General features: G+C 37.6%; 1 protein-coding gene across 5 annotated transcripts in view; it reads left to right on the top strand.

The window, feature by feature from the left end:
- The window catches only part of cfap46 (cilia and flagella associated protein 46), a 47,432-nt gene that overhangs the window by 22,741 nt on the left and 1,996 nt on the right, over positions 1-22,695 (top strand). For 3 of the 5 annotated variants that reach the window (XM_026310124.1, XM_026310123.1, XM_026310127.1), the window contains 31 exons: positions 193-259; positions 509-641; positions 749-932; positions 1,782-1,935; positions 2,951-3,174; positions 3,276-3,398; positions 3,547-3,708; positions 3,844-3,992; positions 4,376-4,483; positions 4,557-4,605; positions 5,366-5,503; positions 6,406-6,606; positions 6,691-6,797; positions 7,867-8,049; positions 8,335-8,473; positions 9,489-9,686; positions 10,271-10,459; positions 10,738-10,860; positions 11,466-11,648; positions 11,981-12,154; positions 12,849-12,946; positions 13,304-13,380; positions 13,780-13,916; positions 14,164-14,270; positions 15,043-15,104; positions 15,358-15,525; positions 19,177-19,256; positions 19,583-19,643; positions 19,783-19,815; positions 20,303-20,405; positions 20,548-20,660. In XM_026310124.1, the coding sequence (XP_026165909.1) occupies positions 193-259; positions 509-641; positions 749-932; positions 1,782-1,935; positions 2,951-3,174; positions 3,276-3,398; positions 3,547-3,708; positions 3,844-3,992; positions 4,376-4,483; positions 4,557-4,605; positions 5,366-5,503; positions 6,406-6,606; positions 6,691-6,797; positions 7,867-8,049; positions 8,335-8,473; positions 9,489-9,686; positions 10,271-10,459; positions 10,738-10,860; positions 11,466-11,648; positions 11,981-12,154; positions 12,849-12,946; positions 13,304-13,380; positions 13,780-13,916; positions 14,164-14,270; positions 15,043-15,104; positions 15,358-15,525; positions 19,177-19,256; positions 19,583-19,643; positions 19,783-19,815; positions 20,303-20,405; positions 20,548-20,660 (4,027 nt within the window). The remainder of the gene's footprint in view (positions 1-192; positions 260-508; positions 642-748; positions 933-1,781; positions 1,936-2,950; positions 3,175-3,275; positions 3,399-3,546; positions 3,709-3,843; positions 3,993-4,375; positions 4,484-4,556; positions 4,606-5,365; positions 5,504-6,405; positions 6,607-6,690; positions 6,798-7,866; positions 8,050-8,334; positions 8,474-9,488; positions 9,687-10,270; positions 10,460-10,737; positions 10,861-11,465; positions 11,649-11,980; positions 12,155-12,848; positions 12,947-13,303; positions 13,381-13,779; positions 13,917-14,163; positions 14,271-15,042; positions 15,105-15,357; positions 15,526-19,176; positions 19,257-19,582; positions 19,644-19,782; positions 19,816-20,302; positions 20,406-20,547; positions 20,661-22,695) is intronic. The other 2 variants (XM_026310126.1, XM_026310125.1) reach the window with 2 other exon arrangements.

Genomic DNA, 22,695 nt, shown 5'->3' with positions numbered 1-22,695 from the left:
GATAATTGAAACAGGTATGGTGCAGGCTATGGTATGGAAGAGGATTTACAGATAAGGATGCACGGTCATACGCAGGGCAAGGTCAGATAGCAATTTATCTTTTACATCAGTGGGCTTTGAGTACAACCAACAACCAGCAGTCTTCTAGTACTCTTGCAACCTAAGAATTAATCTTTTCCTCTTCTATTTCAGAAACAGGGGAAAGTAAAAGGCCTACTGACCTTAACAACACAGCCTCTAGGGAGTTATAAAGCAAAGGGTGAGTGGTGAAAGTACAGGAAAGAACTTTTCTTTTAATTATAGTAGGATATAACCACTGTAAATGGTTTCATGTTTTGCAGTACTTCTTGAATGAATATGAATCTGAATTGCCCTTTGTTCCTCTGTACTCTAAATAATGGATGGAATGAATATTTACATTATAATGATACACTTCCTTACATAGGATTACAGATCTAAATTCCAAATCCATATTTTTGTATATCTACATATGTGTTTCTATGAGCAGATGAAGACCTAACCCTGAGAGCAAACATTTACAGTTTGTTGCTCCAAATAAACATTGATAAAACAAACTGGAAAAGTGCCCTGCAGCTGCTGGACAAAGCAATTAGAGACATGTCAAATACCAGACACAAACTGTGAGTAAAAAATAAATAAATGAATAACAGTGAGAACTGGGAAAATGAGATGAGAGAGACTGGAAAAGCAGAATGACAAAAAAAAAATCATATTATTGTTTTGCCAGACCTCTGCTGAAACGACGTATACTGATGAAAGCACTAGTGGGGGAAAGCATACTGTTGGACACGCAGAGATTACAAGACGAAGGAGAGCAGTGCTGTTCATCTGTGTGGCATCAGGTGGCACTGTGTGCTAGCAATGTAGCTCAACAGCTGACCTGCTATCAGAAATCCATCACCTCTCTCTTGGTAATACTTCCACATAATTTTAACTATTACACTATTTTACACTATTACCAAAAAGCTTACCAAAATTAAATAAGATGGATGTTGAATATAAACAGTATGTCATATGTTATAAGTCCAAATGGTATGGCATTTTAGTATTTTCACTCAAAGGCAAGAATAAGCATGTTGCTCTGTCACCATCTTGTGGAACCACAATGTCATTACAGCTTATTTCAAAATACCCTTTTGTGGTACAATTGAATAGCGGAGAGTGCACTTACTAATCAGTTATTAATGCCACCAAACAACAGCAAAAACAACTCCAAAATGTTCTTCACAATTAAATAAATAAATAGGACATTAAAATTATTAAATATTTGAAAAATAGAAATAAAATACACACAACTTTCTAATATGACCATGAAGTTAAAATAATAGTAAAATAATGACTTTGTCAATCAAAGCCAGGAGGGCAGAACAGTTATATGACTGGCTGCTGGATATTCACTGTTTCCACCCAAGTGCTGACTTCAAAAAAGCAAAATTACCTTAGACCTTCTTCCACAGTTCTGCTCCAAATAGTGCTGGATGATTTAAGTTTTGGCATTTTAAATAAAGTGTGGCATTGAAAAAAGAAGCATTGGCATTGAAACACCTTTTTGCAAATGGGCATTAAAAATATTTTATTTTTGTATCTTTTTGCATTATGGTGAGTTTTTCAGTGATAATCGTTTGATACTATTAGAATCAAAACTTGTCATGTCAATGCACAGCAAGAAAGATTTGACTGTTTATGTGCAAACAACACACTTTATAAAGAAAATAAAAAAGATGTTTTAACTGATTTCTGTGTTTGTGATCTGTGAACAGGGTACAGAGACTCAGTGGCAGAAGGTTAGCCTTATGCTCGAATTTGGTGGGTGGCTGTACTGTCATAATTTTCCCAAAGCTGATGCCCAACAACAGGTTCAGTGGGCCATTGACGTCCTTCTACACACTGAACCTGAACCGGCAGAAGAGGCAGGTAGGACTCACCGGATCATCTTGTTCATTGCATTATGATAGTGCATGTTTATGTGAATGACTAAGCTGTGTTACAGTAATTACATTGCTATGCATTCTACAGTCTAGAGTGAAAGATAACAGATTGTGAGCATTTCCTCAAGGTACATGGGGGCATTAAATGCAAATATCTCAGGGGTCCTTTACCATATGGGTTCAGTTTGTGTGTGTGGTTGCATGCTTGAATGTAGCCTGTATATTTCTATTTTAAGAAATCTCTGATGTTTTATGCTGTGTTGTCTGAGGGGAATAACATCTGGGCCCATATTTACAAAGCTTCTTAGAATCCTCTCAGAGAGCTCCTATCTTAGCCTGAAAAGTCCTAGCTGGGAGTCCTAGCCTGAAAGTGATTTGGGAAACGTCTCAGAGCAACTCTGAGTACAACCATCTGCAAAGGTCTTAAAATGCACTCTTAGTGAAAATATGTGAAATATGATATGATGATATATGATAACAGAATGGACAGTGAAACCATAAAATGTTTGTATTAAGAAATTGTGTAATCATGAATACAGGCTACTTTATGCAAAGTTTCTGTAGGCTAAATATCTTGAAGTTAATTAAAACAGCCAAATGTTGAAAATGTGTCTACCTATTTTCACACAGTAGTTACTATATGTAAGTGCTTACATTACCCTGTAAACATTAAACCGAGCAAATATCGTTCAGAGGAAAAGGAATGGACCAGACAGACACACATCAGTCTCTTGATTTAGGCCCATTAAGTATTTCCTGACATCCAATAAAAAGAAAAAGTGGAAACCAATTACAGAAATGTCCCTCTGTATAATTGACTTTACACTACCAGTCTAAAGTTTGGACACATATATTTATTTAATTCAGTGGAAAAGTGTGCCCAACCATTTGACTGGTAGTGTATTTGTGGTTGTTAAAAGTATTATTAATGATGCTGTTGCACAGATCTGTCTTGTTTCTTTGTGACAGTAAGTTCTTACTAATGTTTATCTTTCCTCTAGAGAATGATTCCAGAAAGAAGGATCTGAGCCCAGTGAAATGTGAGTCCATGGTAGGAGTTCAGGATTTGCTATTCACAAAAGATTTGTCTGATCTGAAGGAAGTGTGGCGCCTTGACTGCTTGATACAAGCACATACTCTACTTGCTGTAATGGCAGACAAGACCTCCCCTGAGCACCAGCTTAACCTGCTCAGAGCCTACTCATTTGTACTTCAATTATGGCAGGTAATGTATCTTCACTGTAACATTGTCTCATCACTCAACTGTGACAGTGTGGATGGGGCTGTTCTTCAAATGCAAATTATGTGCATTGTATTTTATTACAGGTGTCCATGGCGGTGGCTTGTGAGATTTTCAATGCTATGGCAAAGAGTCAGCCACCTCAGCCTCCTCCCTCTGCTGGATCCAAAAAAGGAAAAGACATGGGCAAGAACAAAAAAATGAAAGATGTAAGCTTAAATTTGAATTTGGTTATTTACAGAATTTTAGTAATATATAGTACTACCTCATTAAGAATAATGCAGTCACATCATCTGACCTTCTACTGAACTAACTGCATACTAGAATGTCAAATATGTGTTTCATCTTTTTGACCAGCTTACCCCTGTTGAAGACAAACCTAAACCCGTTATCTTGGATCAGGCACTTCCTTCCACCCCAACAGACTGGGCTCGCTACAGCTGTCCTGACCAGGCCAGGCAGATATTCAGAACCAACAGTAGCCCCTACAGTATCAATACACACAGCATTATAAATCAGGCAAGAATACATACATCTCTCTAATATTTCTGTGTCATGATGACCATCTATCTGCTGAGCTTGATATTAATATGTATATATTTGGGTATAAGCATAAGTAGATTTTTATTTCTTTGTCTCTGTGTTTGACTGTAGACTCAAAGCTTGTTTTATCTCAGTTTGCTGGAAAAAGAACTTCACTCACTTTCACTTGACCACCTGATCCTGCCTATAATGCATCTAGCAGAGACCATTGCTCATGACCTTTTGGACAGAAGGAGCCTTTCTGACCTCTACCGACTTAGGTAAAAACACTCTGTTTTCAGTTCATGTAGAGTGGCAGGGCTGTGCAAAATCTAAAATATTGACTTAGTTATGTCACCTACTTCAGCTGATACTAGTAAAACACCCCCAAATTATTAGCCGTTAGCAGTTGATTTTGATCATTTTTTTCAAAATTGTACTTGGCAAGTATGAAAATGTCATATAGGCAATGCTCTCTATTTTGTAGGGATAGGGACAAATGAGTGGTTTATTTAACCAGTCAACAGCTGCATAATAACAGAAAACTGGAGGACTCATAAGCATCAACTTGTGGCACTATTATTAGGTAGTTTCAGAAATTGTGTTAATGATTCAGTTTTATGTAGTGACTTTGTACATTTGTTGTTGCTCATTTTTTAATTAGAATTGTACAGACCTGTTGTCAGCTGGGTTTGGAAACATACTCCCCATATCAGGAAAAGCTCCTGCTATCTGAGAACCTGAGTACAATCCAAGAACAGGAACAGATGGGGTATGTCAACTCATTTCTAAACACTTAATGTTTGTTATGGTTTAATGACTTATGATATGATATTTGATTTTAGGTGCCACAAAGTGATTGCTCTTTCACAGGAGAGGAGAGCTAACAATCAGGTCAGGCTGTTTTAAATACTACACATTTATAAGGATTTACACTGTTCAACAAAACACCGTTAAAGTTAACAAATTTTAATTTTATTACATTTATTTATTAATTGTATTATTTACTGTAGAATGAAGAGACAAACTATATATTGGTGAAGGAAATTTACTGTGAGCTCCAATTACTATTGTTCTAAAGTTACACTAAGTAATATGAGGGTTTTAATCATTAAATTGCTTGTCTGACAAACCTGGAATGAGCGTTAACTCTTTTTATGAGTCACGTAATATCAAATGATGATATACAAGGTCTATGATTTAGCTTTTGGCTCTATGGCCTAAGAACATAGCGTAGATTTCACTTTTTATTGTAACAATGTTCATGTGTCTGTCCCTGTTAGATAAACACATATAATTCTTTTATGATAGTTAATAATGGTTAGAAACTTTCTCATGCTTCTATGTGCTACGTCTATAACCTGTTAACGTGTTAAGGGTGGGCATTTCATTTTGAAATCTATAGACCTCCTCCCATAAACTTCAACACCAAGATCCAAGAACACACTCTGAACAAGATTTTTTTCTTCTTTTGCTCCCTTTTTTTCACATGGTGGTGTGTATGCATTTTTCTGTTAGATGGCGTGTGTGCATACATGTATGTCTTCTGTGTATCCAGCCTTTTAGGTTGACAGTGTTAAAAGCACTTTCTGTTTACAGTTGGAGTCTGTTTAAAAATAGTGAATTATCCTAGATCTTGGTGATTTTTTTTCAGAATGGAGATTTGGATCAAAATGTGGGGTCTGTGCAACAAATTATACATGTGTGGCTGGACAAAGCTGAGGTTTGCCTCAGTATGGGGCTTTATCAACCAGCCAGGCAGCTCCTGGCAGAGGCCCATTTAGTGGCTGTGGTGAGTTAAAGACAAGACTCATTTATGCTCTTGGCATGCAAGACTGAATCATTTTATACAACTCAAATTCTTACGGATATTTTGGTAACACTTCATTTTACAGGTGTTGTATTTTCCCTCAAAACTCTCATTGTAATTTCCTAAAAAATACTTTGTACTTTGTTGTTAGTTACAAGAACATTTTCAAGAAAGTCAGAAACAATTTAGGACAAATTATAAATGTAAAAAATTGCTACCAAGTTGTTATACTCATGGTGTAAAAAAATGGTCAATTATGTTGAATGTGAATATCCATCAACATTTCCTAGAAATAATAACAAAAATTCTTGTGAATTTTAGGTTGTAATATAAGTTTAACTACTGTACTGAGTCTATAAAATGTTATAGCATGTGTGAGCATCAATATGCATTGTGATTATTATAGTTTCAAACAAAAAACGACAGGTAAGGATTTGCCATCCACCCAATATGCAGCATAAACTTCAGTTAAATTATTACATATCAATTACCAATCCAATCTATAATTTATGGAAAAAGAATTGAAAGGACTGTGTTGGACTGGTGACCTGTCCAGGGTGTACCCCTGCCTTTCACCCAAAGAGAGCTGGGATAGGCTCCAGCAGATCCCTGTGACCCTGGTTAGGAATAAGGAGGTATAGATGATGAATGGATGAATGAATTAACTGAAAGGAAGAATTATTTTTTGTCTTCCTGTTTTTGTCAGGAATATCAACATCTGTTTATGAACGATATATAACAAGCAAGCAACACTCCCGTTTTACCTTTAATGTTGGTACCCTTACTGCTGGGCAATACTATGCTCACTAAAATATTAGATGTCTTTATTGCAAAAGATTTGCTAATATATTCTTATTTGTATTTTTTTGGTTCTGTCTTTTAAGGAAATTGGAGATCAGAAAGCTGTGGCAAGAAGTCTGCTCAATCTGGCCACTCTGGCTTGTGAAGAGCAGAATCATGCCCAGGCTCTGATCCTACTGGACAAAGCACAAACCCTGGGAGGGGACGAGGAGTTCTGGTACCAGCTCACCCTCACCAAGGTCAGCGCTGTAGTAGGTCAAGGAGACCACGATGCTCAAACCAAGGTATAGAATGACCAACTTCTACAGACCAGTTACCTGATTAGTGTAGTGAACACTTTTCCCAACATGTTTTTTTTTCTTTCACAGGTTGATCAAGTTATAAAGCAAGGTTGTTGGGCTCTTAAGGTGGTTCTGGAGCAGCAGACAAACCGAGTCCCAGAGCTCACATTCTTGATAACGTCATTAGAGATGAGGTAACCTCAAACTTCTTTAGTCAAAGTATTGAGATTTCAGCCTGTAAATTGTCTTTGGAAACAAAGTGACTGAACAGTAAACTTTGAAGGATGGATTTAGAGTTATTAAAATGTGTATTTTTTATGACTCAAGCAAAAAGATCTAACTGTGGTACAGTGGCAGGAAGACAGACAGACAATAGAGACACATGTAACTAGAACACAAAGAAAAGCTGACCTAAGACTATACAGTAACTTAGAAACTCGATCATTTACATAGCACTAACAGGGTAACAGATACTAGATTGGTAATTCAAAAAGAAACAAAACATACAGTAAATATCATTAACTGCTGAACTGAACACAGTATTACACAAGTAAACTGAAGTGAAACTAAGGCCACTATAATCAAACCTTAAACACCAAAGAAGCAAACAACGTGCAACTAATAAAGAGGGATCAACAAACATGAAGAAACTAACACGCAAGGCTTGAACAGGAATTGTGTCAAAATAAAGGTCCCAAAACAGGAAGTTGGAGGTACCACTGGCATAAAGATATTTTATAATCCATGAACCAAAGAATCAGTACATCCCTAAAGTATGAGTTTAGACTGTTTCACTCTAGGCTTTCTTATAGACTTTTATATACATGTTTAAATGACTTCAATGTCTTGCATGCATCCGTCAACTTCCTTTGACCCCCACTACTGGCAGGATATGTAAGAGTTTGCAGCCTTTTTTAGACACTAAAGAGTCTAGATGCATTTGTACTTTTTTACTAAACAACTGGATTGAAGTTTTGCACCATAAACCAGGCAGTACTGGTTTATAGGTCATATGTTGAGGGTAAGGAGGCTCCAACACACTTACCAAACGCGTGAATCCATTGTTCTCAACAACACATCTAGAGCCATGAAAACACCCATTGCCCTGGTAATTGTTTGAGCACGGTCGGCGGGGGCGTGAGAGTATCGCGGTATGCCACCAGAGTTCCGCGATACGTACCGTGGGTGGTGTATCTCGGTTTATGATATTGCTACACCCCTAGCACTCATGTAATCCTCACATAATGTTTTTCTGTGTTCCAGAGGTGTCGTGGAATGTATACATGCCATCTGCGGTGGTGAAACTGGAGCAACACTTTACACTGAGGCTGTGCAGATGCTAACAGCTGCTTGTGATGCACTCAGAGAGTGTGCCAACAGTTTTACTAAACTCGGCTACAGAGAACAAGCTGCAGAAGCACATTCAGCTTCTGCAAATGGTCTAAGGTTAGTTTGTCAGGAGTTAATTCAAATTGAATATCAAAAAATTAATATATGCTGCACTTGAAATCATACTGTATTCTATGTATTAATCTACATTTATGCTTATTGATTGGATTTGAAAGTGAAATCTTGGAAGTCCACACATAGTAGTTTAACTTAAGAATGATTTCATAATATAACTCATACACATAACCTGTTTTGACATAGGCTGTGTTGCTGCCTCACTAACACAAACATACTCTGTGTTTTCTGTATCGGTCAACCTTATTTGACATTATCCCTGTACAGAATTTTAGCTAAACATACAGCTGATACAGACAAGAAGCAGCGCTTCCTGTTAAATGGCCTCTCCCAGATGCAGCTCGCTGTCACATCACAGGAGCATGTGGTTCTGAATGCTCAAACCCTGCTACCTCCACAGGAGGAGGTAAATCAAGTGCACACATGTTCCTTGACAGTCTTTCACTGTGATGATGCCAAAAGCCTTAGGAGGAAATGTCATCTCCCAGAAGAAGTACAGTTTGGTGGTTACACTCTAACTCAGACGCTGATTTCTGGCTAAAATTGTTGGCCCACCATGTCCAGATGGCAAAATGTTTAGTCCTATTTAAAGCTGTATCTGAGCATGTTTTTCGGTAGTTAGATTTCTACTGTCTAATTGGCCAAATCACATTTAGTCTGCTGCATGAGGTTTTTAATGTATTTTTTATCACTGCCATATTCTTGCGGTTGTGAGTGTGTGACATCTCAACTAAATATTTCTGTGTGTAGCTGTTCATAACTTATACATGTTTAACAATGTTTTGACTGTGACGGGGTTATTGTTGTAGGAAGTTAATGGCGGAAACCGCAGCACTGACATAAATGACATGTTTGACTCAGCCATTGTGGGCTGGATGGTAGTAGTGTGCTTCCAGCATATGGTGCTGTTGCTCTAGAAATGACTGACCTCCACAAGAGGTAACAGCTGTAATCACTGAAGTCATGATGAAGTATTCATACCTATTTTGTTCCATATGAAGTTCTTTCTTCTTTAAATTAGTGTTTTTCAGTTTGAATCAGACCATTCCTACAGTTTCTCATTTGCAATGTATCTCATCACATCTACCTAAGTTGCTAGTTGGGAATTTACAAAAACCTAGTCCTGCAACCTAACCTATAATTTTAGAATAATTGTTTAAAATTACCATTTTAATACTTGTCAGACTTTTGCTTCTTATTTGAGGTTGGTAGCCAATTTAAATAGGAAAGCAAGTTGACTTTTGTGGAATTTATCATTGAAACATGAGTTCTTTGAGTTTTTTGTACTGTTTTTTTTTGTACTTGTGTATATATATTTAAAAGTGTATGTTATGGGTTTCTCCACGAGCTCCTTCATATTTTTAAAGAATAATGAATGCTCTTTCTCTGTTTTGTAAGCTGGTGCTTTCTGTCCTTTCCAGAGCCATGGCCTGTCACTGGCAGCCCAGCGTAGGTTGCTGCGCCTGCGACTGGGCCTTGCAGATTTTTGTCTGGTCATACTGGAGGAAAACCTTGCAGAGGAGAAATGCCAAGCCCTTGCCTGCCAAAGTAAGACTTCTGCTGAGATAGCACTGGAGGAGTTTACACGCTGTACACCTGAGCCCAACTCCACAGAACAGGTTAGACATGTACAAGCTTAACCAAACCACGGTAAAAATGGGATTTAACCTGGTGCCATTCATTCAGAATATTTATGAAGGATTTTTCACTATAGTGTTTGGTTTGCTGCTGCTATTCAAGAAAACAAAGATTAATGGCTTTGCTGTGTATCACCTTATCCATACAACATGCATTGCTCCTAAAGATGCAACTTGAAACAAAAATAAATAATTTGTGTAAGAATTTCCTCAATTCTAAATGTGCTTTTTACCTGTCAACACGTTTGAAAATCCAAATAGGATATTAGCAACTACGTCTTTCAGAACTCTGAAGAAGACATTGCTCATTTAATAAGTTTAGTTTGAAAGGCTGAGCATGGATTGCAGAGCTATATGACATGTACAGTTCTAAGTTCTTCTATTGTTTTTTATGACTGGTATAATCATCCAGGGAAGATCTCATTTTTTTATTTTTCCTTTTAGTATATAATTTAATTTTATCCATATTTCTCAAATCTTTCTCTATATGTCTCATTTTTCCTAGTAAGCATGTTTCTTGTGATCTGTCTCCTCATTTGAGCCTTAACATTCTTTGTCCTGTCCAGGAATGGGCGAGTGTGGGCAGTACCTTGGGGCAGATGGCTCTGGAACAGTTGGCTGCAGTCGACTCTGACTCTCTGGAAAACATGGAGACCAGAGCTCGCTGCCTTAGTCTGAAGGGAAAGTATTTCAGATTGATGGCTGTGCATGAAGACCCCATTTATCTGTGTGCTCTCTGGGACAGACAAAAGCAGGTAGACAACACAAATGCCCATATACAGTATGAATGTGCACATAATACTCTGTTATGACACAGAAAATTATGAGAAGACTTAGACATGTCAGGGAATTTTGCATGCAGGATTTTTGTGGAATTCTGATGTAGACCCATAAATACACATGAAAGGGCAAATACATAGAGTGAGAAGCTTATAGCAATTAGAGAGCTGGCTGTCCAATTACATAATTTGAGACATGAGGTGATTTTATACTAAAGATTATTATTCTTTGATCTTGAAATATCTTTATGCAGAAAGAATCCTGGTTTCACCCTAAAGCTGTTTCTGTGGAGGAGGAGAATTTAGAAAAAGACAAAGACAGAGAATCAAGCAGAAAAGAGTCGAGTATGACCTCTGCCAGAAGTGCTGATCTGCAGGTACATATCGCCCAACACATCTCTGACTCATCTCTAATCTGACGTTTATATATCAAGGTTCACCTCACATCTCAAATCTCCATGGGGTAAATCTCTGGATGTTCTGCATAGCTCTTGCATTGAAAGTCAGTGTGTCCACATCAAATTTGGAACAGAATGAAATGGGGACAGTGTATATTTAAGTGGCAGCATTTTGGAGTATTTAAGTAAGATTGGTAAGATTGAGGTTTCACTAGGGTGTCTATGAGATTGAGATCTGATGAATTTTTTGTAGCCAAAGGGAAAAAAGGAAATTGAGCATTTCCGAGATATGTGGGACCTGAGATTTTATGCAAAAAAACCAGTAATGTAAATGCTGATTTCAGAGAAACAGTTTCTTCTGGAGTTTGATCTAAGGCCTAGGTTCACATTTTCCAAGTCTGTTTTTGTGCCTGTTGTCCATATTGGTTGTGAGGAGAGTCCCATCCTAACGTAATACTAATGGAAAGACAATTCAATTGAAATTAATATGATACTACACAGGGTAACACACTTGGAAACAAATGTGTGCAGGGTTGACAAGACTGTGTGTATGTGTGTGTGTGTGATGTCTCTTTATTGTGCAGTGGAGGAGGCATAAAGCCCAGAAGATGTTGGTACAGGCCAGTAAAGTACTTGCTGAAGCCATCAACCTGTGTTTCCAACACACAGTGCCTGTTTACATCCTGGCTGATGCTTCTCTCAACATGATGGAGTGTCATGGCCAGTGTGACCCTGCAGTGGCAGGTCAATATCTTGCCCTGTTTCAGGTACTGTGCATTGGACCCTGTGTGCATTTTATACTTAACTACTTGAGCATGTATTCATTGTTTTGGTTATCAGTACCAGGTTTCACTTTCAGCCGTATTGGAGCTACACCCATGTGCACTGTAGAAAGTTCCACATATGGTACATTGTATGAATTAGGGCCCTATATGCTTCTTCCGATCCACTACATGTAGGAATTTGGTTGCACAACGCAATCTCTGGCATCTGGACCCACGTATTATCTTAACTTAACGGTATATTTTAGGATATCATCACCTACTCTAGATCCCACTATTACCAACAGCTTCTTCATCCATCTTTGTTTTATTCCCAGAGCTGCTGCACTGTTGCTATGATAGCTGACATCCTAAATTCTGCCTGTGCTGACACCTGTATGTCCCAGCTCTCAGCTCAGCTCAACCTCCACAGGAAACTGCTCCTCTCTCAGGAGGAGCAGCCCAGGACCATGCTCAGGGGATTGGAGGACTCGCTCAGCAGCATTTCCAAGGTACTAGGTCACCAAACCACAAAACACTTGATTTATGTAACACTTGATTTTTATAATTCTGTCATACTGAACTCGAAGTCTCTTGAAGTCTCGTGACACAGTGATGTTGCTCTTATGGCTTTTGCTCTGGCAGCACTATAGAATTCTACAATCACATAGTAGTAGAACTGCAAGAATATTGTATTTGTGCTTGAGATGTTTATGTATGTGCTTGTATGTGGATTGATTGTGCATTGTTGAACATCGAAAAACTAAGAACCTGTTTGAAGAGATTAAAAAAAAACATCTAACATCTAGATACATTTTTGCTGTCTTAAAAAAGCATGTGATCTATATCTATCTATTATGATATGACAATGTTTATATTCTCAAATTAATTCAAGGCAAGTTAAATGTCTTGTTTAAATATTTCATAACAGAAATAATTAAATCTTCAGTAGCAATTACAGATGAAAGCATGTTCTACATTTTTAACATGATAAAATAAAGAGAATTTAAATGATGACATGGCCATACCTAAAACAGGGTAATAAATTGTTTGACCTCCTCTAATAGGGTCCAGTAATTAAAATAATAACTAGTGGATTGTTGTTAAATTAATACAATACAATTGCTGACACTTTGTTCAGAATTCAGGTTACCTTATCTTTTTATGTCTTCTAAAATTGTGTGATCTTGAAATTGTGATTTGCAGGCCTTCAGCCACCTGACCATCAGTCCCAATCATCTAAACATACTTACAGAGCTTCCATCTAACTTGAAGATCTTACTTCTTCAGCATTCTGAGGATGGGTAATTGTTATTTTGTCTGTTTTTATCTGTTTTCTCTGACTATGCCCCTCATTTTGCCATGCTGTAAATATTATCCCTGTCTTCCACTATATAAGCACTGTGGTAAATAAGTAAATGACTGCAGGTCACAAGAGTCACTTTAGGTTTAGGCAACAGTCATATCTGGAGCAGAAGGAGCTTACTGTGTGTTAGACCTGCAACTAGAGGGCTGATGAATGAAATGACTCATTTCTGTTTGTGGATGCAGATAAAATGTATCTATGTCATTACAAATTAAAGGAGTTTAAAATAAACTTGCAAATATCACATATATTATGCAGTTTAAGTGTAAAAGTCCTTGTTAATGTGTAATTTTAGGTCAGAACTTTATGGGGCCTTCTATGAGACAACCAGTGCATCAGAGGATCAAAAAGGAAACACAACACAATTTACAGGTTTGGTTATTGTGCATTTTTTAAATCAGTCTCCATCAAAGTGAGCAGTCAGACTTTCTACTTGTATGAGAGCTGTGGGCCATTTTAAAAATAATATATACTCCATTTATGTATTTTTATACTCCATCTCATCTGCTTTCAAATGTCATCGCAGGGTATTGGCATACTGTCCTACCTGCTCACATATATTTTTCTGGGAGCAGTCTGGTTGTTATTTAGACTCATCTGAGAATGAAGACAGATTTCTGAAACAGAAAAGACAATGTGGAGAAAACAAAATGAGACAGATGAAGAAAGAGGAAAAACTCACAAAAGGAGGAGAGAGTGGAGGTGCTCGTGTGGACCAATTACAAGTCCTGTGAGTGTATGTCTCATTGTATGTGTATTCTTTTGTTGCAGGTACCCTGACATGCTCTAGGGTGGCCAAGGTTTCAGTCTGCCCAAGGGCTCTGCTGGCATTGCGAGAGCAAGCTCGAGCACTTGGCCAGGAGATTAGACATGCCCTCCTCAAGGTAACCTGTTGGTACAATGTCAAGGTAGACACCCGTGAGGAGCATCAGCTTTTCCCCTCTGTCTATCTCATTATACGTACAGTAAGCTCACTCCACTGCAATTAATATCATATGATGTCTCTTCTCACTTACTCGCCTGGGACAGCTGACTTCTACATCCAAGCACTGTGTAGCTAAAAGAATATTGTACATGAAAATAAGCTGTGGCCTGAAACAAATATTGTACACTACAATACATCTACTGATACTTCCTTCTTTTCCTTCCATACAGAAAACTACTACAGAAGAAAAGTTAGCACCTCACTTCAGAGAAATTGTGCAAGATATGGAAGATTATCTGAATCCACTTCTCACACAGTTTGACTTCTCTTGCTTAAGGTGAAGTGCTGTATATGTCATCAGATTCCCCAGTTTGTCCAGTACAAAGGCTTGACAAAATTAATTGAATTTTCTTAACCTAAGGAAGACTTTGAAGTGAAGAATTTTAATGTTTAGAAGCCCAGAGTTACTTGTCAAAGGTGCTTTTGTATGATAGTAGAGCATATTTTGAATTATTTATAATTCACATGTCAGTGACTCAACTTTGTATAACCTTGATTGTTCTGTATAGTGCTTTACAATAGATCATTTCTGACAGCAGATGTTTTTGACCTGTCAGACACAGATGTTCTGGTGTTAGGGCCCTGGTCAGTTAGTTAGACCTTGACTGCTGTTGCAGGTATGAATGTCCACTGTGAGTAAAGCCCTTTCAAGTGTATGTTTGAAACAAGGTGAGGCTGATCTGTCTCTTTAGCCTGGTTGATCAGATTAGTGCATCTGTCTGCATTCAGAAATGCATGCAGAAAGCTTACACCCAGCAAGTGCTCAATAAGTGCTCCCAATTCCCTTATGAGACGTCAGTCGACCCAGAAGTCGTTCTGGTCCACTATGATGAAGAACATCCCAAATTTCTTATTTCTGCTCTGACTAAGGTGCAGGGAAAATATGCAAGTGAGGAAAACATGGGTGTAGTTAGTGAAATTGGGAAACCCCATGAGTACCTGCAGTTGTTGCAAATGTCACATTCTACACTGTCTGGTTCTATGTACAGTATGCACTTGTCTTAAGGTAGTGTAGCCACACTGATTAACACGTGTCCCTTTTTATTTAGACTCCCAGCTGAAACAGTACCAGCCCCTGAGATGACCAAAGCCAAAGAAGAAGAAGAGAAAGGTTTTTTGTCCAGTATATCACCTGAACTACTATTTCTTATCAAAAAAATGTCCAAATTATTGGAATAATCAATATCTCCTTAATGGTTGATCTTATGATTGTAAGGCAAATACCCGTAATAGTTACACTATCATAAAGTGTATGTAAAAATCAGCATACTTTGGTGTGTGTGTGTGTGTGTGTGTGTGTGTGTGCGCGCGTGTGCGTGTGTATGTGTGTGTGTGTGTGTGTGTGTGTGCATATAAATTACCAGTGAATCCAGGGAGCTATGTGGTGTTGCTGGCAGACAGGAAGTTGCTGGAGTTGCCCCTGGAATCCTTGTCCATCCTACAGGGGGAAGGCCTGAGTTCTATGTCACGCGACTTCTCCCTGCAGTTTCTTCACAGTCGCCTGAACAGAGAAGGACCAGATAAAGGTACAGGTACATAAAACCATATATGAACACTACACATGGATTTCGAACATTACTTATGATAGTGCATGATTAACATACACTATTAGTCCAGTACATTCAAAGTTTGATAATCTTGGTGTATTTCTATATTATTCTTATTCTTCTATTTTCTTTTATCCTATGAAGTGAACAGTTTCAGTCTATACTAAATAACATACAGTATTTGTGCTCCAGAAAGGTGCATGTCAGCTAGCTACAGAAAACACAGACATATGACATGAACATTTTTCCACTAGAACTAACCATATTGGTCATACTTTGCAAGCAAGAGCTGTGACTGTTACATTGCAAATGAGGCATTTTCTAGCCCCGAGTGGGTGCATGAATATTATTAAAAATGTTTCTGTTTAACATGGATTTGGCAGTTCATAGTGAACACAGAAGTGTTTTCCGACATACATGATTTCCCATGGGCATGCAAATTAACATATAGAACATATAATTTAGTTAGAAGTATGGTTAAACTGCATAAATACTTTGCTGTGTAGAAGTAGCACAGATATTATAGCACAGCAAATGCCAGGCTGACACACACATTACTTCAAGCAGGTCTAAAACCATTAAGAAAATTCCTGCTCAACAATCGTTCAACATGTTATTCTTGCTCTAATTAAATAGGCCCCCTGTTTATTTGCTAAGGAGCTATGATTACTCAAATTCTGTCATCTATTCTTAATACAGAGACTTTGAAGTTTGTTGTATTTGTTTGTCTTATATTTGACTTGCTCAAACTTTTTTCAACATTTATTTATTAAGGGTAATGTAATTGCGATGCAATGCTCTGATTCACCCTGTACACATATGTACACCTGGAAGTGGCCCAGTATAGTGACCCACAGTCTGACCTGACCACTGAACAGCTCCAATGGGCCTGTTGGGGCTTGTTCAAGAGCACCACAGTGGTGTTGATGTGGGAGTGGTCAGTGCTGTAAATACAATTCACACCACTGCTTTTTAACTGTCCCACCAAGATTTTAATCTTATGGGACTGAGGTTTGATCTTCTGGTCACAAGCTCACTTCTCTAACCTTTAGGCTACTACTGCCCCAAGCAAGAAACCCTTTGTTGTCTTTTTCAGGTTTATATCTAATTTACTCATTATTTTGTTGGTATCACTCCAGTGCATTTGAACAATGCAGTTTACCTGCCTTATCCATCAGCTATTAATGTTAGAGCAGGGTTTGTGTACAGTATGGCTAGATGCTTACCCCATATACTGTAATTCCTCATCATATATTAGTAAATAATGGCTTACATTTGCAAAAGCATCTTAATGCCAGGATTTAGACTGCAGGCAGCCATCCATAGAAATTAAATCTGTTCAGGAGAGAAAGGTCATTTCACATCCCGCTGGCATGTAGAACTTGCTAAAGTAGATGTCCATTGCCTGAACAATTTATGATTGCCCAGGGGTAATGTACTGTACGTAGGTGGTGGTCATCGGTCACTGTTGACTGAGCAAATCATGCTACTCATATGTGTTTGAAAGGCTGCATAATTTGAAGCTGTCAGCCCAAAACACACTAAGTGAAAAACTGAAAGATGACACTTTTAGAACGTTATTGTGAGTGCTCTACAGTCTGTGTTCCCAGGTTGATGAGAAGATTGCAGGGTTGACAAGCAGCCCAAAGAACGCAAACACCAATGGACACACCACACAGTCTGTATACAATAACTAATTAGGCACTGCCAAACTGGGAACACATCATCAGTGTTTGTTAATTTGAAATTACTTCAGTCTGGCACAGATCAGAATAGTTGCAATGACCACCAATGTATTGTTTAGAAGAATACCTTTGCTACAAACTCATTGTCTAGTAAGATGAACTGTCTTTTTGTATCATTTTAGCCTTAATGTCTCACTGAGCAAATAGTATTATGAGAGAACTGATTATGTAAACTATTTTTCACCAAAAATAAAAAATGAACTCAGTTTAAATTCATCATGTAAAATAAAATAGCTATTTTTGGTGGAACATAAATTGGCCATTGCAGATGCAAAGCTGTACTATAAGCCAGTGTCACTTTTCAACAGCCTCTTGCATTTTGTGTGAGTGTGTGTGTGTATTTATTTCACTTTTATATTGTAAGAAGAATAATAATTTACTAGAAGAATAATTTACTAGAAATTATAGTGAACATAGTGTTTTCTTGAAGTGAACCTGAACAGTGAACCTGTAAATGCATCAGGACATAATCTGGTTTAAAAATATGTTTAAAATTACCTGCTAAAAACATATATAAAAACAGTTTAAACTGAGAAAGATGAGCCTCATGTTCCATTAATATTAATCATTACATTGTGTCCTATCCAGTATCTCTGGGCTTTATTTTGGAGGTCTACTATGAAAGTAAAATCCCAAGAAAAAAATCTAGTTTTGTGGCAATGGTGCTTCAACCCTCTGGGGAGTTGTTTACATTAATATTTTAGTCAGAAAAGAAAAGGGTTTAGAAAGAGCACAGAACCTGACTCTGCAGAGATCTTTACATTTCTAAAGGTTAAATCATTGCCATAACTGAAAATAACTGAATGCTCAAAGGTTACTGTTAAGCTACTGTGTATGTGTGTGTCAGGCGAACATGCATTTCCCAATACTTCTTTCAAAACCTGAATCACCCAAATACATGAGACAAAAAAGTGATTATCATAATTTTGACATAATTTTGATCTCCCGTTTTCCTTGGTGTCAAGAAGATCTAGTGCCTGAAACCAAATTTGAAAAAGCTATGTCTTATACTGTGCAGTGTTTTGTCTGAAGTACAGGGCAGATTAGCACAAACAATAAAAAGACAGGTGGGAAAGGTTTGCTTTTGCCTGTTCCTATTGCCTCAAATTTTACTGTCCCAGTTGCAAATTTTTTTGCTGTCCTCATGCAAAAATTCAAATTACACAGACTGGTTTTACATTTGCTGTCCTGTTGGTTGTACTAAAGTAGAGTGATGCACAGTTTTACATATTAAGAGAAAGAGTAAATGAATGAACCATGCTGGCCTGTTCAGGTGTAGTGGAAACATAAGCTTAGTATGGTGCTGGAGGTGGATGGAGATCAGAGAGTGAGGGAAATGATTTATCCTTAGTGTATAGTGAATTTCAACACCAAATTTGAAGTAATTTGAGCATATGGATTTTGCTGGTGGTAGTAAGTAAAAACGTTACGTTTAAACACTTTTTGTCCAAAGCAAGAATAAGTGCATTCAAACATAATAGAAATAAGAGGTGGGAGTTATCAAAATCCAGTACTGAATACATCTGACTTTAATAATACAAAGGTGAAAATATCTGATAGAACCAGACAGAACTGGCTAGTTGCTCACAATGAAACATGTTGGACTGACTGACCAACTGATGGACTCTTCTGCATCTACATTTACAACAAAATCCCAATGATGAACTTGATGGTCTGAATGAAATAAGGAATTAAGCTGGTAATAAATGTGTGAGCTGTCATTTACAGAAGGTGCGGCCATGAGGAAAGTTCTTCAGTTCTTCAGTCACTAATAAATGTCATTGACACTGCAGATTCTAAAAAAGTTTTCTTCCTTTTTTTCAGTCTCACTGCTGTGTAATCTATCCTGCAGACAAGTGTATGTATTAATTTTGCCTCCTGTTTGTTGCAGTTGAAAGAGACAACAAAAAGGAGACCAAAGGTGGCAAAGGAACTAAGGGGAAGGGAGATCAAAGCCAAGCCATCAAAGCAGTGAGTTTGAGAAATTAATCTGGGTCTGCCAGATCCAGACAGCATTATTGCTTTTACCTGCTGTCAGCACTGCAGATTATTTACATTTGAGGATGTAAATGTGCTTTTGCATCAGATACATAATGTGTTTACATAAAATCCTATTTCTAGCTTCTGAACATGTATTCTTTGTAATTTTGGCTTCTATTTTTCTACCGGCCCTAGAGACACTATTTGCATGTGTAATGTTATATTATTGTATATATCATTTATTTTGCTTTTAAATTTTATTGTATATACTTCGTTTGTGACTGTGCTTGGTTTAAGCATATTTATTGTTCACACAGATACCTGCCAATCATGTCTTTCCTTCAAACACGATCCCAGTGGACATGCGTAACTTCAAATGTACCTTTTTTTTGGATGTGGTTTGTTAAATATTATGTGTAATGCTATAGGTTAGACTAGCTACAGTATTATCTGTATCCCACTGCAGCAAAGAGTTGCACAATTTTTATAGGTCATTATTCTTAACATTCCTCTTAAGATATCGTCGACCCTTACAATGAAGGCAACTTTGGTAAGTAGCTGTAAATTAATTCAGTCAAATCTCTGGCAGAGAGTACATTAGAGTTCATAACACATATATTAACACATTTTAATATACTACTTAATTGGTGTTATCATTTTTATAAAGGTGGAAATGTACTGCATGATGGTTGAAAAAACACTTGCTTATACTCAATTATAATGTGGGTCCAGCTGCAAATATAGTACAAGTGGGGTGAAGTTGGTGCATCTTACATGAATTCTAAGAATTTTAAAGCCAAGTACTGGGGAGATTAATGTTCTCCTTAGTCCATATTGCAGCTTGTCACATTTGGCTCTGCATGTGCTCCTCTTTGCACCAAACCTCAAGATTCTTTAGTTTTACAATATGAACTATTTATAAAGCATCTACTTCTGTGACCTTATGTGAGTGACATTGCAATTTCAATGTAGTGATATACCGCATGCAAATGGAAGGTTGTATAATATTCGTATGCTGTTGTCTGTATGTGACACAGATGGGACCAGTCTGAGTATGAAGATGAACGAGATTTTGGAATCTCACAGCCAGCATTTTAGCCATCTGTGGGAGGGCTTCATGGGCAGCAAACAAACACCAAGGTTAGACACTTTCAGTAGACCAAATTAATGCAATGCAGAATGTCTCTTCTTGGTTTTGTTTACTCTTGATTACTCTATTTACATTGCATTTCAATACACCTAATCTCTTCTTCTCTGCCATCACTTCCTTGTATCTGTCAAGTCTGTCTGAGTTGGAGCAGCTGTTGTGCAGCTGCAGTGCCTTTATTTACCTGGGGATGGAGCACTTCATGGAAAACATCCCACCTGGCAAACTAGCAGCTCTCAATCTTTCTGGTAATGTATACTCATATGCTATCTTCAGTTTTTAATGCTAAATTCAGACCAGAAATAGCAGTTGTAAATTGATTCATCATAAAATAAAATTAGCAAGTGTTAGTTGCTGACAGTCTGAACACAGTTTGGTCTCTTGCTTGTAGCAGATATCATGCAGATGTAATGCCTTGTGATGCTAAGTATCAAGGTTTTTTTTTCTTGATGAGTATTGAGGTCATGTCTTTAGGTTGTTTTTTTTGTGAAAATCTGCATTCATATATTTATTGATGAGTTCTATTTGGATTGTAGTCATACTGGATAAGGTAACTGGTGCCATATTATTGCATTATTATATATTCCCTCAATCATTTCAACTTAAAGTCAGCATCGTCTCAGTTTGCCAATGACTTTAGTATATTTTTAGTGTAATAACCTTTGTGATAAAACTTTAACTGGTCCTTTGATGTTTTTTTTATCCTGCAGTACTCTTAGAACGTTTGAACACTGTAATTTATTTACAGTCAGGGGACAAAAAGACTCCAAATCCATCTACCCCTTCTCAATTATTAGTGGTGGCCTTTTCTGTGCTTCAGAACTCTTTAAATAATAATAATGTTAGTCTTTTTAAAAATTGCCTCTTAGTTTTTCAAACCTGCAAAGATATTTTATAGATAGTACAGCTTGATCTTTATGGCTTGTTTGCTCTCCTTCGTCAGTCATCAAAAGAGGTCTGAATGGCTAAACCTTTTCCATATGATTGACAGAGTGTCATGTTGGCCTTACACATCACCCCGGGCCAGAGATATGTGCCACCTGCTAGGCTAGCGTTATTACTGCTAACTATAGTGTGCCTGACACCATGGTCTGAATTCCAGCTGTTACTTCACAACACGCTGGACCATTTCTGTTTAATTGGCCATCAGGATATGATTAGGCGATGGCAGATTTGTGTATCTTAGAAAAAAAGGTGCCATACAGTACATGCTGCACCACCTGCACTCATACCTCATCTGGTAATTGTGTTGCTTTATCACTTCATCTTTGTCTTGTTTAAATCACAATATCTATTTGGAAGACAAAGCTTGGTGACGGTACTGACGCAGCTTTAACAGCGACACTGATCAGTATATCTGCACTGCAAAGGTTACGGGGACAGCAGTGGGCATATATGCAGACATGACTGAACATGTACAGGAAGTCAGCCAGAATAGCTGCAAAGCAGTGCCCATCCTTGCTGCAACAAAGAAGATGGTGGATGTTCTCACTGACACACACGTGGCGTGAGGCACAGACACCAGCTTTTCACACCAATAGGTCTTGCTCAGGTGTTTGTAGAATAAAAGCCTGTTTGTGTGCACATCTATAGATTTTTTTTTTTGGGAGTTTGTTTCTGTGCCAAAGTCCAGCAGACATTTCTGCATTACTCGTTTCTACAATATTCAGGAAAAAGGTGCAAATGATTAAAATCAAGAGTAGCAGAAAGCCCAAAAGTTCCACTCTGTAAATCGTGGTTTAACAGTTCAACCATGACAGTAGTAGGGCAACATACATTTGGTTACCTTGCTGAAAAGTTGAAGGTGTGTAGTCTGTCCTCTACAACTCTTAATCTGGCAGCTTCCTGTGGCTGCTTCTTCTGATTCAGTTATTCCATGAAATATTTAATAGTTGATATATCAAATGTGCCAGCCACGTCCTTTTTGATACCATCAGCAGTAACCTTGGTGAAAAGATTCACAAATAAAAGCCACCCTGTGTTTTGTAAGCTGAATACTTTAAATATTATCTTTATTGAAGGGCATTTTCAATTTGCATCAGTAGTATCTCGCAACCCTGATACACCTGTCAGCAAAGTGAACAGTTCAAAGCAAAGACTGCTGAAAACACCTTATTTATGGCAATACACAATAGGCATTCTCAAGGCTGTATTCAAGCCTGCATTTATTTAATTCATCTTAAAATGTGGTGAAATCTTTATTCCAGATGAGAATAAGGTTTAAATGCAATCTGTTTTAACTAATAACACAAATCATTATATTTCTATTGTCCATATTGAACA

The sequence above is a fragment of the Mastacembelus armatus genome, chromosome 15 (genome assembly GCF_900324485.2).
Source record: "Mastacembelus armatus chromosome 15, fMasArm1.2, whole genome shotgun sequence".
In the NCBI taxonomy this organism is placed as follows: Eukaryota; Metazoa; Chordata; class Actinopteri; order Synbranchiformes; family Mastacembelidae; genus Mastacembelus; species Mastacembelus armatus.
The sequence above is the reverse complement of the archived record's forward strand: the minus strand, read 5'-3'. Positions and strand labels throughout refer to the sequence as shown.